This window comes from Strongylocentrotus purpuratus, unplaced genomic scaffold, assembly GCF_000002235.5.
Source record: "Strongylocentrotus purpuratus isolate Spur 01 unplaced genomic scaffold, Spur_5.0 spur5_contig_851, whole genome shotgun sequence".
NCBI classification, from domain to species: Eukaryota; Metazoa; Echinodermata; class Echinoidea; order Camarodonta; family Strongylocentrotidae; genus Strongylocentrotus; species Strongylocentrotus purpuratus.
In genome coordinates this window covers 335,001-352,247 of record NW_022145559.1, presented here as the reverse complement: position 1 = coordinate 352,247, position 17,247 = coordinate 335,001, and the positions used below count along the sequence as shown (strand labels likewise).

At 39.2% G+C, this 17,247-nt stretch overlaps 1 protein-coding gene across 1 annotated transcript; it reads right to left on the bottom strand.

Moving 5' to 3' along the window:
- Positions 1-8,839: 8,839 nt before the first annotated feature.
- On the bottom strand, positions 8,840-12,713 carry LOC115928024 (death effector domain-containing protein-like). Its single transcript, XM_030994543.1, has 2 exons — positions 12,486-12,713; positions 8,840-10,319 (listed from the first exon to the last, which is right to left on the bottom strand). Exons 1-2 carry the CDS (start codon positions 12,628-12,630, stop codon positions 9,955-9,957), a joined length of 510 nt encoding a protein of 169 aa, XP_030850403.1. The 5' UTR covers positions 12,631-12,713; the 3' UTR covers positions 8,840-9,954.
- Between the last annotated feature and the right edge of the window lie 4,534 nt (positions 12,714-17,247).

Sequence of the window (17,247 nt, the reverse complement as noted above, 5' to 3'; positions counted from 1 at the left end):
TAGTTACTAACCTGCTAGTTTACCAATATCTACTAACCTGCTAGTTTAACCAAAAGTTACTAACCTGCTTGTTTACCAATAGTTACTAACCTGCTTGTTTACCAATAGCTACTAACCTGCTAGTTTACCAATAGTTACTAACCTGCTAGTTTACCAATAGTTACTAACCTGCTAGTTTACCAATATCTACTAACCTGCTAGTTTAACCAAAAGTTACTAACCTGCTTGTTTACCAATAGTTACTAACCTGCTTGTTTACCAATAGCTACTAACCTGCTTGTTTACCAATAGTTACTAACCTGCTAGTTCAACCAATAGTTACTAACCTGCTAGTTTACCAATAGTTACTAATCTGCTTGTTTACCAATAGTTACTAACCTGCTAGTTTACCAATAGTTACTAACCTGCTAGTTTACCAATAGTTACTAACCTGCTAGTTTACCAATAGTGATACCAGCCTTGCTTTCCTCTGTGCCTGTGACATGAGGGCGTGTCATGATTTTGCCGGGATTGGTCACCTTCCCCCCGCCATGCCGATGAGGGCCACTCCATCTATAGCCAGGATGAGCTTTCATGAAGGCTGCCTTACACTGTCAAATTCAAACACAAAACAAGAATCCAATATTAAAGCTTATCTGTACTAGTTTACAGGAGGGATTAGACTGCCCTGTAAGGTCACTGGACAGGTGGTAATCTCATCAACTCAGCTCTCAATTAACATAAGAAAAAGAGGATCATGGGGGACTAATGGTCACCGATTAGGCATTGTTTGTTATATAGAGGGCGCAAGTAGCTATAAGTAGTGCAGTGGGCCTTTAAAACAATTGTGTGAGACGACAGGGCTTGATACTTGGGTGCCCAAAATGTACTTCAACACTCCAAAATTGAGAATTGTTTCCATAGAGGCTAATAAATATTGATTCTAAAAAGTTTATTTCTGACCCCCTTCAAAAAAAGGTTAGTGTGGAGCCCTGGTAAGAATAAACTGATAACCATCTTTGTTTTACAAAACCCCTTTACACAATTTGGTAAGACATATTTTTAATTTTTCATAATTGTTTACATTGTCACCAAATCCCCCACACATTTTGAATTTCAGACAAGGGTTAAATATCCTTGAAAACTATAAGATTAACAGAAGGGAGGCAAAGTTAAGAGCAAAGTGGAGACAGTGAGGCAGGCAAGGAGTTGCCTGCAAGCATAGATTTTAGTTTGAGAAAGATGGAATCTGTGACAAAATATTCCTTTGGCCTGATCATAAGCCTTTTTGGCACTTTAGAATGGTCAAATAAGGAGCAGGTACAATACAGGGCTGATCCATGGAAAGTATATTGTCTATGACTCTGTCGTGTGTTACAACTGATTTGTGCCTGATATTTAGAGGGAGAAAGAGGCAGAGAGGGAGGGACAGAGAGCGGGAAAGGGGTATAATCCCACCCCCCCCCCCCCCCCACTCAGTGTTATTTAGGGTATGCATATATATGCACTCTCTAGCCAGCAGAGAGGGAGGAACAGAGATGGGGGAATAATGCCTTACCTCTCTAGCGAACACAGAGGGGAGAGGGGAATAATGCCTTACCTCTCTAGCGAACAGAGAGGGAGGGACAGAGGGGGGGGGGGGGGGGGGGGGGAATAATGCCTTACCACTCTAGCAAGCAGAGATGGAGGAACAGAGAGGGGGGGATAATGCCTAACCTCTCTAGCAAGCAGAGAGGAAGGGACAGAGAGGGGGGGGGGGTAATGCCTTACCTCTCTAGCAAACAGAGAGGGAGGGACAGAGAGGGGAGAGGGGAATAATGTCTTACCTCTCTAGCAAACAGAGAGGGAGGAACAGAGAGGGGAGAGGGGAATAATGTCTTACCTCTCTAGCCAGTTGTAGATATTTCTCCTTCTCCTCTCCATCCAGTGCACCCCACATATCAGCTAGCATCTTTGTACAAGCCCTGTTATCTAGCCAGGGGTGCCTGGTTCGCACCACCTGACGGTGTCGTTTACAGAAGAGAAGAAAAGCATTCATAGGCCTGCGTAGCTGATTGTCATCGTGTGTGAATGACTCCGCAAACAGATCATCGGACTCAAGATGGGCGTTAGTGATAGTCGTCGATGAGGAGGAGGATGAAGAGTGCTTCCCTAACAGATTCTCCTATTATATCCAAACATGTTATTAAGAGGGATGAGAAAAGGATTAATTTGGTAAAAACTTATTTTTTAAAGATAATTCCATTTATATAGATGATGATGACGAGTGCTTCACTAGCAGATTCTCCTATTATATCCAAACACGTTATTTAAAGTTATGAGAAAAGGACTAACAATTCATTTTCAAAAGATAATTCTGGGGGTTTACTTGTATGTATGTTTTATTCCATTAATATCCACTTTAAAACAGTGTGATCAAGTACATAGTTTTAAAAAAGATAACATCAATAACATAATGACATATATACATATTTTTTGTTTTGTTACTTTTCCCAAAACAGGATATTGGGTTCAGAGTCCAGACTCTGAGGTATAGCACTATAAGTGAAATCCGCTTTTACCTTCAACTTCTTCAGAGGGCTCTTGAAGTCACTGCTCTTTGGCATTTTGGCGATTTATGTTTTACCTGTAGAAAAAACAATGAAAGATTATAATGATTAAATACATGATATCCGCCACTATTACTTAGTATTAGTATCAATCATTTATTTATTCATTAATTGATGTAAAAATACTGACCAGCAGCACATGCTGAAAAGAAGCAGAAAGGAATTTTTACATTAAAATTATAAAAATATGAATATTTAAAGAAAATTATGTCATATAGTCATAAAAGTATAATGATAACAATCCATAATTATGAGATGAAATCCTGCAGAGTGCAGACGTAGACCCTGGACTGGAGTCTAGATCTACTTCTGTTGTGATTTCATTTTCTCCTTTCTTAATTAATTCTTCATCTAGACGTCTATATCCTAGTAAACACTGCTTCTTTATTTGTCTTCCTGTCCAGGTGTCCAATTCAAGTCTTACTCCTTTTTCTGCTTGATTGCCTGATCCTTCAATTTTTTTATTTTCTTCATTTTCAAATCTAAAATTTAAAAACTAAAAGCTCCTTGTGAATTGTGCTCCTGATCAAGTCTTGTCTTCTCAAGTTCTTGATTTTGTCTCGATTTAGATTTTAAAATAGAAGGCAGAAGAAAAAAGAAACAAAATGGGAGATCATTTCATAAAAAACAAAGAAATGATAATTGACAGATAAAAGTCAAATCGATCTCCCAAGTCAGCCCTGTTCCATAAGACATTCTACCGAATCTATCTCAGTCTCGGCTCATCTCATCATCAACTCTCAAATGTTGTGCTCTCGCCATCTCGGCTTCGCGCACTGCCTGCCAGCTACCCACACGAAACTGCAACGTCCCCAGCCATGCACACACACGAAGCCTAGCCTACGCACACGGGCAGCCGAGCGACTTCTCGACCGCTCAACACCACAATTCGACTACCATATCAAACATGTTTTCCTCTCAAATTCCACTCAAAAACAAAATATATTTGCGATAGAATGGGATACCATTCCCACTAACACACTAATGATCAAAATCTCTCAGACTTTAATATCAATCATCACTTACCTCATTCAATAAAAAACGATGTTCAAAGTCATGTTTCGGAGACGGGATCCAGGCAAGTCAACGCAATCCAGCCAATTTGCATATTTCATATACTTGACCTGAGTTGACCTTTCAGCTAGCTGTATGCTGTCAGCTACTATGCAAACGAGCTCAGGAGATCGAGCTAGGCATCCAGGGATGCACCAACATCTACCTGCTACTGGTAGCTGGGGGGGGGGGGCGACCGTGCAGGCACCGCTAGGATGGGGGGGGGTGACTGTGGGCCCCCTCCCTACTATAACATGAATCTTCAATTCATGTTTCTTCCCTTTTTTTTTATAGATCAAGTTTAATTATTTAGAACTATGACCCCCGTAAAAATAGTATGGCCGGCATGCATGCATCCAAGCCCCCTGCTCTCCATTCTTCTTTAATCATTGGGTATACGTCTTTACGGGAATTATCTTTATAGTTACTGTAGGTGTTAATTGCACTCATGTTGGTTTCGAAAGGCTACCTTTCATGGGCAAAATTTGATTTTATTCGAGCAGGTCTGTACAGGTAGTGGGACATTCTTGATTGCCACAAGTAAGATTTTCAGAATTTAAAAATTAACAGCGCCCCCCCCCCCCCCAAAAAAAAAAAAAAAAACAAGTAAAGAAAAAACTGAGAAGTGAGAAATATAGGCCTATAATATATAGACGATATTTCAGCTGGCGTAGCATGCATACTGGGTAAAATCTGGAGGGGGCGCGATCAGGGGTCATTCTGATTCCCTCCCCCCCCCCCCCCCCCACTCTCTTCTCTACTCTCTCTCTCTCTCTCTCTCTCTCTCTCTCTCTCTCTCTCTCTCTCTCTCTTCCTCTGTTATGATCTTTCTTTGATCTAGATTATATCTCTCTTCCTGAAACACAAAGACTTGCAAACACTACAATTCCATCTTACATAATCAGAATCGGATTTCTGTAGCCAAGACATATATTGAAGGGTACTGAAATTGTTGAGTTGATTTCATGAAAGCCTTTGTGATCAGCCTATGAATGCTTTCTATAGTGAATTGACTTTCATATTAGTATTTGAAATTAGATGAATATTAATTTGATATAATTTAGGTGTGATGCAACTAATGATATGCTCATGCCGGGCATAATAAAAGGGTTACAACCCCCTCCCCTTATTTTAACTGCAAACAGATGACAAGAGAGAGGGGGGCAAAGAAAGTAGGGAGAGCGGGAGAGAGAGAGAAGGAGAGAGAGAGGGGGAGAGGGAGAGAGAGAGAGAGAGAGAGAGAGGGGAGAGGGTAGAGACAGAGAGGGGAGAGAGAGAAGGAGAGGGAGAGAGAGGGGAGAGAGAGGGGGAAGAGAGAGTAGGGGAGAGAGAGAAAGGGGAGAGAGAGTAGGGGAGAGAGAGAGGGAGGGGGGGAGAGAGAGAGAGAGAGAGAGAGAGAGAGAGGGAGGGGAGAGAGGAGAGAGAGAGAGAGAGGGGGGAGAGAGAGAGAGAGAGAGGGAGGGGAGAGAGAGAGAAGGAGAGAGGGAAGGAAGTAGGGGAGAGCGGGAGAGAGAGGAGAGGGAGAGTAGGGGAGAGAGAGTAGGGAGAGAAAGAGAGGGGAGAGAGAGAAGGAAAGGGAGAGAAAGGGGGAGAGAGAAAGGGAGAGAGAGATAGAGAGGGAGATGGGGAGAGGGAGAGAGAGGGGGAGATGGGGAGAGGGAGAGAGAGGGGGAGAGAGAAAGGGGAGTGAGAGAAAGGGGGAGAGAGAAAGGGAGAGAGAGAGAGATAGAGGGGGAGATGGGGAGAGGGAGAGAGAGGGGGGAGAGAGAAAGGGAGAGAGAGAGGGGGAGATGGGGAGAGGGAGAGAGAGGGAGAGAGAGAAAGGGGAGAGAGAGAAAGGGGGAGATGGGGAGAGGGGGAGAGAGAGAGAGGGAGAGAGAGAGGGAGAGAGAGAGAGGGGGAGAGAGGGGAGGGGGGGGGAGGGAGAGGGGGGAGAGAGAGAGAGGGAGGGGAGAGCGGGAAGGCAAGAAATATGCTTTACAGCCTGATAGCCATGTTATCTCACATTTCATTCATCTAGTAGCCCCCCACCCCCTCCCCATCCCCTCCCTATACCCTAACACACACACTTCAGAGCAATCTATATACAGAGTTTGGCCAACTTGGTTTTCACTGGGTCACAACATATATTCTTTTGTTTTGTGCTTGCCCGACAAAGCATTAGTCACCATATTGTGTCCGACTCGAACCAGGTTGGCCAAACTCTGTGTGTAGATGGCTCTGACGCACTTGACACCATTGCCCCCCCCCCCCCCCCCACCGTCTAGCCAGAAACTATGTCACTATATATTCTAACTGGACTATACAGCCTTCTTTGAGAGTATTTTAAAGAGAAGGTTGAGTTCTGGGAAGAGGTGAAAAATAATTTCCGAGTGTTATCATTGTTATTATACAAGTATGGAAGAACATCAGATCAAAAATGTTCCCTGACAAGCATGGCTCTTCAAATGCCTTAATATTCTAAATATGGCATGTAACAGGATAAAAATCGGGACAGAATTTTACACCACATTTTCGTGTAGTCCCATTCTGTGTACAGTACTTGTAACATTACTAAGACTGGGTCAAATTTCTTATCATTTTGATGCTTCCAGAACCTTGCAATACACACAAATACTTCTATGCTAGATGATCAACCTTTTCTGGTCGATTCCGCACCGTTTCTTTCACAATGCAATCGCATGACCATAACTGGTCTTTATCTTTTATACTACATTTATTACCTGATTAGAAAAACTGGTAACAGCAGTTTCAACAGGCCGAGTCAATATGCATGGTTTCAATCATACTAAGGTGGAGTTTAAAATTAACCAGTTGACTAAAGAATTATTTAATTGCCATAGACTTAATGCAGGGAACACCAGGTTCCAGTAAGCAATGGGTTAAAATAGTTTATCACCACAATTAAATAAAGGTTGACATATAGTGACAAGCTAGTCCATACATCACACTATCAAGGGATAATCCATATATACAGGGGAAATGAAATTTTCAAAACGACATTTATTAGTATCGTCCATGACAGAAGATAGCTGTCAATGATGCTGTAGAACAACCAAGTATAATATGCAGTTAACCCTGGCCCTTGTGGTCACCTGTTATGGTCAGTGGTCACATGTGCTATCTCTCTCTCTCTCTCTCTCTCTCTCTCTCTGTTGAGAACCTTTCTACAAAGACCACATATTTACATGTAAATTGGAAGATTTTTTTGCTATTTCTCTTGAGTGGATTTCATGGAGAGGTTTGACTGTATCTCATACTATCAGATCATTATGTACCAGGCAAATACATAAATGTGTTAAAATTGCCTTAAAAACAAATTAATAGATGCTTTTCTGGGGTGGTATTCTAAACATTGTTGTAAGTTTTGTGTTATCTTTTGTTGTATCTTCCAGAGATAACACAGCGCTAATATTGTTGTAAGTTGGTATTCTGAACATCGTTTTATCCCTGTGTTATCTCTTGAAGGACCGCCTCTATCTTATCTTTGACCACTGTTGACACGCCCATTGTTATGGACCCTACCAATCAAAATCTGTTTTATATAAGCATGATAAGTAGGTCAACCAATAGGAATACTTTATGCCATATCTGAAGATGCACCTAGCGCATATAAATCTTGGGCGTAATTAGTTATTTGAGCGCTTATTACGCGCGTCATCATTATGCGCTGTTGAATGTGGATCATGAAGACAAATCACGCTTTCACTATATTGGTTCAGATGAGAGCATTACAATCGTCATATCCTAGCATGTAATTTCTTAGAAAGTTCTCATCTGTGATGTTTCCGGTCAACACAAAATCTTCTTTTAACTCGTTTATTGACACGAAGTTGGTTCTGGGCAAGAAATATTGCCGCCATTATGTCACCACGAAAGATACAACAACCCCCTACCTGTTGTAAATATTGTTGTAAATACCATGCAAGATAAGATAAGATAAAAGATACAACAACTTTCAGAATACCAATTATCTTGACATATTATCTCTCGTGCGCATATTCAAATGAGGATTAAACGCCACTTTATTAATAATACGCACAATTACAAGCGCACTAAACTATGAGCGCAGGCGCTGCCAATGAGATGAGAGAAAAGATACAACAAAAGATAACACAAAAGTTACAACAATGTTCAGAATACCAACTTTATCTCATCTCCAAAGATACATCAATATTAGAGATAACACAGGGTTCAGAATACCGCCCCTGGTTGTTTTGACATTTGCTAATAGCTAAATTAGGCCATTTCTGTAAAGTAATCAAATTTAATTTATATACATCTTCGTTGCCAGCAACAAAAAATTTCATTCATCTATTAGAATAATTGTATTTCAATATTGAGAATTACCTGTTGCTAGGTAGGGCAAGCCATAATGTTTGTCCAACCTAGCAATAACTGGAATATGCAATTTGCATTTTGATTATTGAATTACAATGATGAATACAGGTGAATGTAAAATTTTGAAAATGGTCTATAGCTTCAGGTTATTTTTAATCAAAGATGGGGTTAGGATTCTAATAGAGTACCGAAGTGTGATGTCATATTAGCCTAGTTGTCAAGATTGCTGGTTCCAAACAATTTAGTCCTAAACAATGGCATGGTGATCACACCAGCGCCAAACATCCGTTGCTTGAATGATGTCGCGGTGAACCTCATGCCTAGGCTTAGTTGTTTGGAACCTGTAAATTGAACGATGAGCGAATATGACGTTAGCATCATTCTCTATAGGCCATTTTTTGTAATGTAACCAAATTTATGCATACCGGTATGCCTTTGTGAAGCGATATAAATGATTTCATTTACCTGTTATAAATAAAGCTAAGCTTTGTATCAGGGGGCCTACATGTACATGTAGGTGTCGTTATTTTCTTAAAGTACTATAAAGGTATTGATGTACATCCCCACCCCCCCCCCCCCACTCCGTGAATGGAGGGATACCATGCGTGTTACCAAAATGTCCGGTAAAGGGGTACTTTTCACGCACCAAAGTCCGGCTCGTACATACACAAAAAAGACTTTACACACCGGACTTAGGGGGGTGTTTTCAAAAGGAGGGAACAAGCATATGCGTACCCTAAATAACACTGAGCGGATCGAGGGGCCGGATGTACGTCATTGTACGAGTCAAAGTGTACCAGTCACCAAAACATGTTTTGCTCTTGATATAAGGGCCCTAGGGCTAATCAGGGGTTCCATGCTGCTACACTCTTATTCAAACTATGAGATCGAAATATTAATTCTACAAAGAGTTTTAAATTGCAGTTAAAACGTCATGTTGAGTAGACAACTTAAAGGGATAGTTGAGTTCTGTTGCAGAGGGCGCTACACACAAAAAAAATTGTGAGATGATGAAAAACAGAGTGTCAATTTGAAAGATTATACAAATTAAATGACAAAATCATCTTTGTTTGATCAAAATCAGTTCAGAGACGGCTGAAATATCCATAAATATAACTGTTTCTAATATTTGTGGTGCCCCACAAATATTCAGTAATTTCGAAGCAGCCATTTTTTTTTTTCCAGCCAATGCCAATATTGGCATTTTGTTGGCTTCTTCGTATTTGTTATAATACGCACAACTAGCCGGCCCGTGTATTATTATTATTATTAATTCATTAACGGTCACCATATTGTTTTGAAAGTGGAGCTGAATTGGTATGATCGTATCCAATCTAACTTCGCACATTTCGGGGTCTAAAATTACCTTCATAGCAATTTTAGGTTCTGAAAGGGCACTAGAAATATCATAAATAAGAATAAGAACAATAAACATGCACTTTGAAGACATTTGCGGTCTTAAACAAGAACTCAACTATCCCTTTAACGCAAGCTGAATCACTCGCACAGAATAGGACTCGCATTGAATCCCATGTCCTACTTGGGTTCTGTACAAGCCCCATATGCAGGGTTTTGTGTTATGCTTTATTTTCTTCATACTCCTTAACCGTTCACTTTGACATTCTATAATATAGAATGCCAGGTAAAAATTGTTAAGGTTGATTTTAGACATTCTAACACACCATAAATCATTTTTTCAGGTGATTGGTACACTTCAAATTCAAGGCCATCATTTTCATCAAAATGCAATGCCTGGATGATGTTTTCTATCAACAAATAAAATCTAAAAAAATAGAATATCATCATTTTTCTTTTACAAATAAAAGATGTACAGAATTGAATACAAGAAGTCCATAGCTCAAAAGTCTGCAGTGCATGCAGCGCACATGCAGTGACAATATCACTTTTTTCTTTAAAGATCTGTATTATTTAGTAGTTCAAAGTTTTTTCATCAAATCTGCTCAGTCAGTCATCAACTTATGAGATTTAAAAGAAGTTTGCTTCTCCCAGCTCGATAATCATCTTCATCAACATTGACTAAGAGTTTGATGGCTTCGTCTCCCACGGCCGCTCGGAGCGAGTCGGTGATGAAGACATCCTTGAGCGCCGCTAGAAGTGAACCGTTGATGTAGTCTCGCCAGAACGCATCCAAGTACGTTAACTCTGAAAACTTGATGTCGCACACTATGGATCCCAGGTCACGTGATTTCAAGATAGCGCTGGCTTGTGAGAAAAGCTCTAAATGTCGCATCAGTGGATCACGTTCATTGGAGTGAAGTTGACCTACGAGGGCGCTATCATGACAGCAGTATTCAGCACGTACCCGTAGCCTAATGTCTGTGAGGTAAGAAATATAATAACAGTATTAAAGATAAAGGTGAGTTCTGGTCATGCGATTTCATTGTGAAAGAATAGGTGTGGAATGGATCAGAAAAAGTTGATCATGTAGCATGTAAGTATTGGTGTGTACTGCAGGTTCTGGAGTCATCAAAATCATAAAAAATTTGGCCCAGTCTTGGTAAAGTAACAATCACTGTACACAGAAAGATGTATATGGGACTACACAAAGGGTGTCTGGGCTACTAACCTTGATTTCCTAATCTTTCTATGCTAATTACTCAGCCAGTATACATTTTCTACCAAAATTGTTTGGCAAATGAGTATTTGTAATCTTGAACATTCAGTGAGAATTAATTTCCTTTATTTTACCAGAACTCACCTTTATCTTTAATAACAGTATTACAGACAGGAAGGGCTCAACACTAACGAGCCCAGGACGAAAGGGCACCTAATATCTTTAATAGTCCTTGGGGGTGTTTCACAAAGATCCTAAATAAGCAAGTTCGTAAATAGCTTAGGAACGCATGACCCCCAAATTACACGATGGAAACGTCCCACTTGTGCATTTTAGAATAATCACTGCCGAAGTGATTGAGGTGCTCCATGAATACCTTTTGTTTGCCTCTTGAGAAGAATACTTCTACCTGTGTATCAGATAAATGTACTGTCGGTGCATAAGAGAGTACTGATTACATACACCTGTAACTTACATGAGCACAATACCAGCATTCGTCTTGCTGGTTTTACTATTTGGGAACGTATGACCTTTATCTGCCCATGCGCAAATCCTAATTACGAACGTGCTTATTGAACGTATTTCTAAGTTGGACTTAACAATTATGGAAGGCTGTTTTTTGTGAAAGTTATTTTAAAAGGCATAAAATGATGAATCAAATTATTCATATTTTCTTTTATCAAGGAGGTTTCATTTTCTTGATGTGGAATTTATAAAAAGTAAAAAATACTTGATTTTTTGCTTTTGAGCATATTTTATTTTAAGGCTACTAAAGGCACTCCATAATGTTTAAGTCCAACTTAGAGTTAAGTTCGACTTAGGATCTTTGTGAAACACCCCTCCCCCACCTTTCCAAAAAAGTAAGTGTAGAGCCCATATCAGAACAGATAACCTGGGTATTCACTGTTCAAAGCACTGAAAATAATTTCAATATACAGTAACTCTACATACATGTACAGAGGCCCAAATTCACAAAGGAGGTTTAGATTTAACCACGGTTTAAACCCTCATTTACATAACCCATGATTTAAAAATTAGCGCAAAATAAGCATACATGTACCTTGGACCTCTGACTCGTGTCGTGCTTATTTTGCGATTATTTTAAACCATGGGTTATGTAAATGAGGGATTAAAGTAACCATGGGGTAAATCTAAACATCCTTAGTGAATTTGGGCCAGAGCGTTCTACATTATTCTACAAGTATTTATTCAGACTGTTTCCATTATCTGGGATCAATGTAGGTCACTCAATGTTCAAACTGGAAATGGTAATGTTTGCCATACTTTTCATCAATTATGACAAATAAACGCTATCAAAAGTAGATTGGTACTTATCATTGTGGTGATTATAACTTATCCATATCAATCAATATACTGTAGCCATGTTGGTGCTTTTAGATTATGCAGTTGAGCGATTCTGTGCAATATGTCTCATACAATATATATTTTCCATAGATTGTGTAATTTGCTTAAATTTGTTTGTTTACATGTATCTGAGCTCATGAAAATCAATTTAATTTCAAAGTACCATGGTCTAGATCCATTGTTTTACTTTTTACTGGTCAGTTTGTAACTTGATAAAGATTATTTACTGTGTTCTTTTTAATTTGTACAGAATTCTGCAATTTTGCTAGTTGACCACAATTTTTTGTTTAAATAAATCATTACTACTACATGTAAATACTACATACAATAAATTTCATCACAAAACAAAAACTCTCTAGATAATACTAAAGACTTCCAGGTGTGGTATTCTGAACCTTGTAGTTGTATGTTCAAATTAGGATAGGTTAGTCAAGTGTGTAGCTTGGTACAAAGACTTTACACGTAGACATAACATATCTCTAACTATAATAAGAGGGGGAAAAAACATAATTTTCAGAATACCATACCTGAAACAAAACTAAAAATTTCAGAGTATTATTTACCGCATGTATGCTTGGGTCTCTCCCTGGGTAAACCTCTCGCTTCCGGTGAGATCCCAACTGTTCTCCGACACCTGGTTGTCGTGGCAACAGCTCTAGTGTGCGCGTTACAATCGTTGGGGTCTGCCTCTGCTTCGTGACGATGCATAGGACAGTGTGTTGCATGGGGTGTCTGGCTGCAGCTACATGTATGTGACGACGATGATGATGATGAGCCCACTGGCCCCAATGCTGGTGATGATGATGATGATGGCGATGATGATGGCGATGATGATGAGGAGGAGGAGGAAGATAACAGGTGTCCTGCTGTTTGGTCTGAAGAAGGAGGAGGAGGAGGTCCTGATGCAGAGGTACATTGATCAAGGTACTTATCTACAGGATCTTCAACGGCTGTTGAGAAAAGGAGAAACAATATTCAGGCCTTAAATTTCAGTATTTCTAGGGCAAGGCCACTTTTCTGTAGGGCACATTCCTACATGTACATGTATATTACAGCACAAATTGGAAGAATTGGAAAGGGCACACAAAATCTCCAAGGCCAATGAGAGGGGCATTGAGGCCAATCAAAAGGGCATCCACGGCCATGGCCTTGGTGGCCTTGGATTAATTTAAAGCCCTGAATATTTCTCTCTTTTTTTAAAGATAAGCTTGAGTTCTGGTAATATAGAGAATAAATTCTCACAGAATTAAACAAAACTTACACTGAATGTTCAAGATTACAAATAAATGAAATGTGCCAAACGATTTTGGTAGAGGGCTGTATAGAGTACCGAAGCTGTGACGTCATATAAATCTATTTTTAGAATTTCTCAATTCTTTCTTCATTTTCTGAAAGAGCATAAAAAATAATGTCCAAATGTCGAAAACCAATTGAATATGTTAAGTATTGGCTGAGATATGACCATCTGAATGAATATATTTCCTATGGAAACTTAGTGTTATATGCTCTGGCTCCTAACCATTACTTAACATATTCAATTGGTTTTCGACATTTGGACATTATTTTTGATGCTCTTTCGGAAAATGAAGAAAGAATTGAGAAATTCTAAAAATAGATTTTTGATGACGTCACACTTCACCACTCTATAGGGGCTGAGTAATGGAAAGATAAGGAAAAAGGGTATTAAGTAGGCTCAACACCATGTGCTTACACGGGTCACTACATGTATGTGCAAATGAGGGTTGTGATTTTTATTGAAGATGATTTTCACTTTCCAGCAAGTTTTTGGGAGTGTATTTTTATTTTATTAGTTCAAACAATCAATTCACTGCTGGGGGAACAATCCAGAATTAATTATAGCCATGTTCTCTCGACATACGATTCCCATACCAGGGCTCAAGATTAGCTTTAATGTTATTATTTACTTGTATCTACATGTACATGTACTCTAACAATAAGAACTTTTACAAACTTTATAAACATACCTACATTGTACTGTAGGTAAATAATATACATTATTAACCGTATCAGACATCTGAGCAGGGCAATTTTTAAATGTTATTGCCCTCAAGGTTTGATGGATAAGCCAACAAAATTACAATATTTTAGCCCACTCAGAAAAGTCAATGGGATTTTGTGTGAAATTTGCCGGTCAATATGGTTATACAGTAAACCAATGAACAAATATTTTAGCCCGCTCAGAAAAGTCAAGGGATTTGTGTGTAATTTGCCAGTCAATATGGTTATACAGTAAACCAATTATGGACAAATATTTTAGCCTGCTCTGAAAAGTCAATGGCAAAATGCGTGTTAAACTAGTGAGCAATAATATAGAGCCAGTTGTAATTTACATCGCGCATCAGCTACTGTAATTTACATCGCGCATCGTGTATAAGAAAATGCGCACTTTGCGCGAACTCTATTGTGACGTAACAATCACACCCTAGGCAAACTGTTTGCAGTGTATCGAAAATCTGTCAAACACTGGATGAACAGTGCTGGTTTGACAATGTTTTTGCAACTTCTAATGCTAGGAAACCCTTTGTAGCCTACATAATTTAATAGTATAAGATAGTAAGAGTTTCTTGTATGCTCTAGATGTCTGATGTGGTTAATAATAGTAATATTGACTGCCTAATTCAGGGCAATACGACTTGTCATATATCACCCTCATCTTCGGTTCGAGCGATATATGTCGTATTGCCCAGAAGGCAGTCAATACTACTTAATTAACATGTAGTGGAAATCACAGGTGACCTTTACAATCATTTCTCGTAATTTTGTAACTTCTACATACATGACTACATGTATACTGTCAAACCTGTCTATAGCGACCGCCCAAGGGAGACCAAGAAAGGGGTCTTAACAGACAGGTAGTCTTTAAGTACAGGTTCCTTTAGTACATGTTTCAATGAGAAACCATTTTCAAGATAACAAAAAATGTGGTCTTTGTAGACAGGTGGTCACTAAAGCAGGTTTGACTGTACATGTACATGTAAATGTATGCACTAAATCATTACCATAAGTACAGGAGAACGTTTCACAGAACTTGTCATTAGTGACAAATGACCATTTTTTTTATAAGCTACTGAAATCCTTGCTTCTGATTGGTTATCATCAGCTTTGTCACTGATTTTGTCATGTGTCATTGAAAAAGGGATATCAATATTATGCCCCTGTTCTTCGACTTCGACAAGGTTTTCTTATTCTTTACTTATTCATCACTCTTTAACGGTTGACATCCATCCATTGAATGTCAGGAAAAACAATATTTAGCCCCCTGCTGTTCTTGATATATGTCAATGATCTACCTGACTCCATTGGATCGGGAATCAAGCTTTTTGCAGATGACACTAAACTCTATGCTAGATGCGACTCCATGGTTGAAGCTCAAAATCTGCAAAATGACCTAGATAAATTGCAGGAATGGGCAAAGAAATGGCAGCTCTAATTCCACCCTGACAAATACATTGTGTTGAAGATTGGCAAGTCTCCGTTAAGCCACGACTACTACATGGAGAACAACAATGTAAGGGTCTCCCTCAAACAAGTGGATGTAGAAAGGGATCTTGGAGTATTACTGGATGCAAAACTCTCCTTCAAGGACCAGATGTCTAATGTTGTCTCCAAAGCTAATAAGATACTGTGTCTGATTCACAGATCTTTTGTCATTATTGATGAGGAAACCCTTCAACTTCTCTTCAAAGGACTTATTAGACCAATCCTGGAATACAGTAAATCAGCATGGTCACCATATCGGCTAGGAGATCAGAGAAGACTTGAAACAGTACAGAGAAGAGCCACTAAGATGGTACCAAGCCTGAAGAACTTGTCTTACCCACAATGACTGAGAAAACTGAAGTTGCCATCCCTTGTCCATCGCAGAAGGAGAGGAGACATGATCAAAGTCTATAAGTATTTGCATGACTTATACAATGCTGGTGCAGAATTCCTACATCTTCACAGAGGAGAAAGAACAAGAGGTCATTCACTAAAGCTTGAAAAATCATTCACACGCCTGGATGTGAGAAAATTCTTCTTCTCTCACAGAGTGGTTGACTCGTGGAATGATCTACCAGAAGAGGTAGTTTCAGCTCCTTCAGGAAACTCCTTCAAAAACAGACTAGACAAACACTGGAAGAATCTACCTACCGTCTTTGACCCCGAAGGAGAGAAATATTCAAATTGAGAACTGATTCTGCTCCATGCACACACATCACTATCCAGTTTAAACATACATGTATGAAAGACAATTGTTCACTTGATAAGACTTACGCCCGAAGAGAGATGAAAATGATTTTAACCCGATGATCGATGAACAGGCATTGCCCTACAAGCATCGATAGATTAAAGTAAAGTAAGTAAGTAAGAAATTATAGGATATTAACTGATCAAACTTAAAGCTAATTAACCAGTCATTATTCAATTAACATGAATATTTTTTTTAATTCCACTGAAACTAAATTGTGTAGAATCTGAATGTAGATTAGATCTAGTACTAGTAGTAGTAGATAGATGATCGATAGATCTAGATATTGCTAGCTCTAGCTCCTTGTTCTCTGATACCAATAGCTACTTTACTGACTGCCGCCTGGTTCAACTCAAGTATGTTACACATATTTTCTATTGTTAATCCCCTAAAATTAATAAAACGCCCCACCCCTTTTTAAACATTCCCCCGCCATTACTTAATTCTGATAAAATTGAAACTCCAAATCATTCATGATGCACTGACTGATCATCAGGTGATCATCTGATGCAAATTGATCATTATCGACTTATTTTTTTCACTCGATTCTCATGAGAGATCTTCCTATTTCTGGCTGTCACTTTCATTACCTCGTTTTCTCTTCCTTCTCGTCACAAATGGCATCAAATCATGTCTTGTTATCAATCTTAAGAAGTTCAAAATCTCTTTAAAGTTCGAAGAGTCGCATAATCCTGATCTTTCCATTGCGAAGAAAAGGTCGGAAGGAGAGTTGATTCTTCCACGATCGTCGTTCACAGAACTCCCGATATAAAGAGCTTTAAGGACCTCAAAATCATCTAGTGTTAAATGGCTAGAAACCACACAAAACATTTCATGAAGAGAAAAAAGTTCCGTTTCTTTGCTTTCTGATGCAGACATGATGGGACGTTTCATTTTCACACGTTTTTCAGTCAAAGATGAAGATAAAAAATCGGAAGATTCCAAATTCTTCGCCATCTCTGCAAATCTGACGTCCTACGGTATCTTAAAACTGGCAAAATTGAACAAAATTAAATCTGTACTCGCATGACTCCCCTGGCCCTGAGCTGTGGTAGTCCGATTCCCCTGCCAAATTT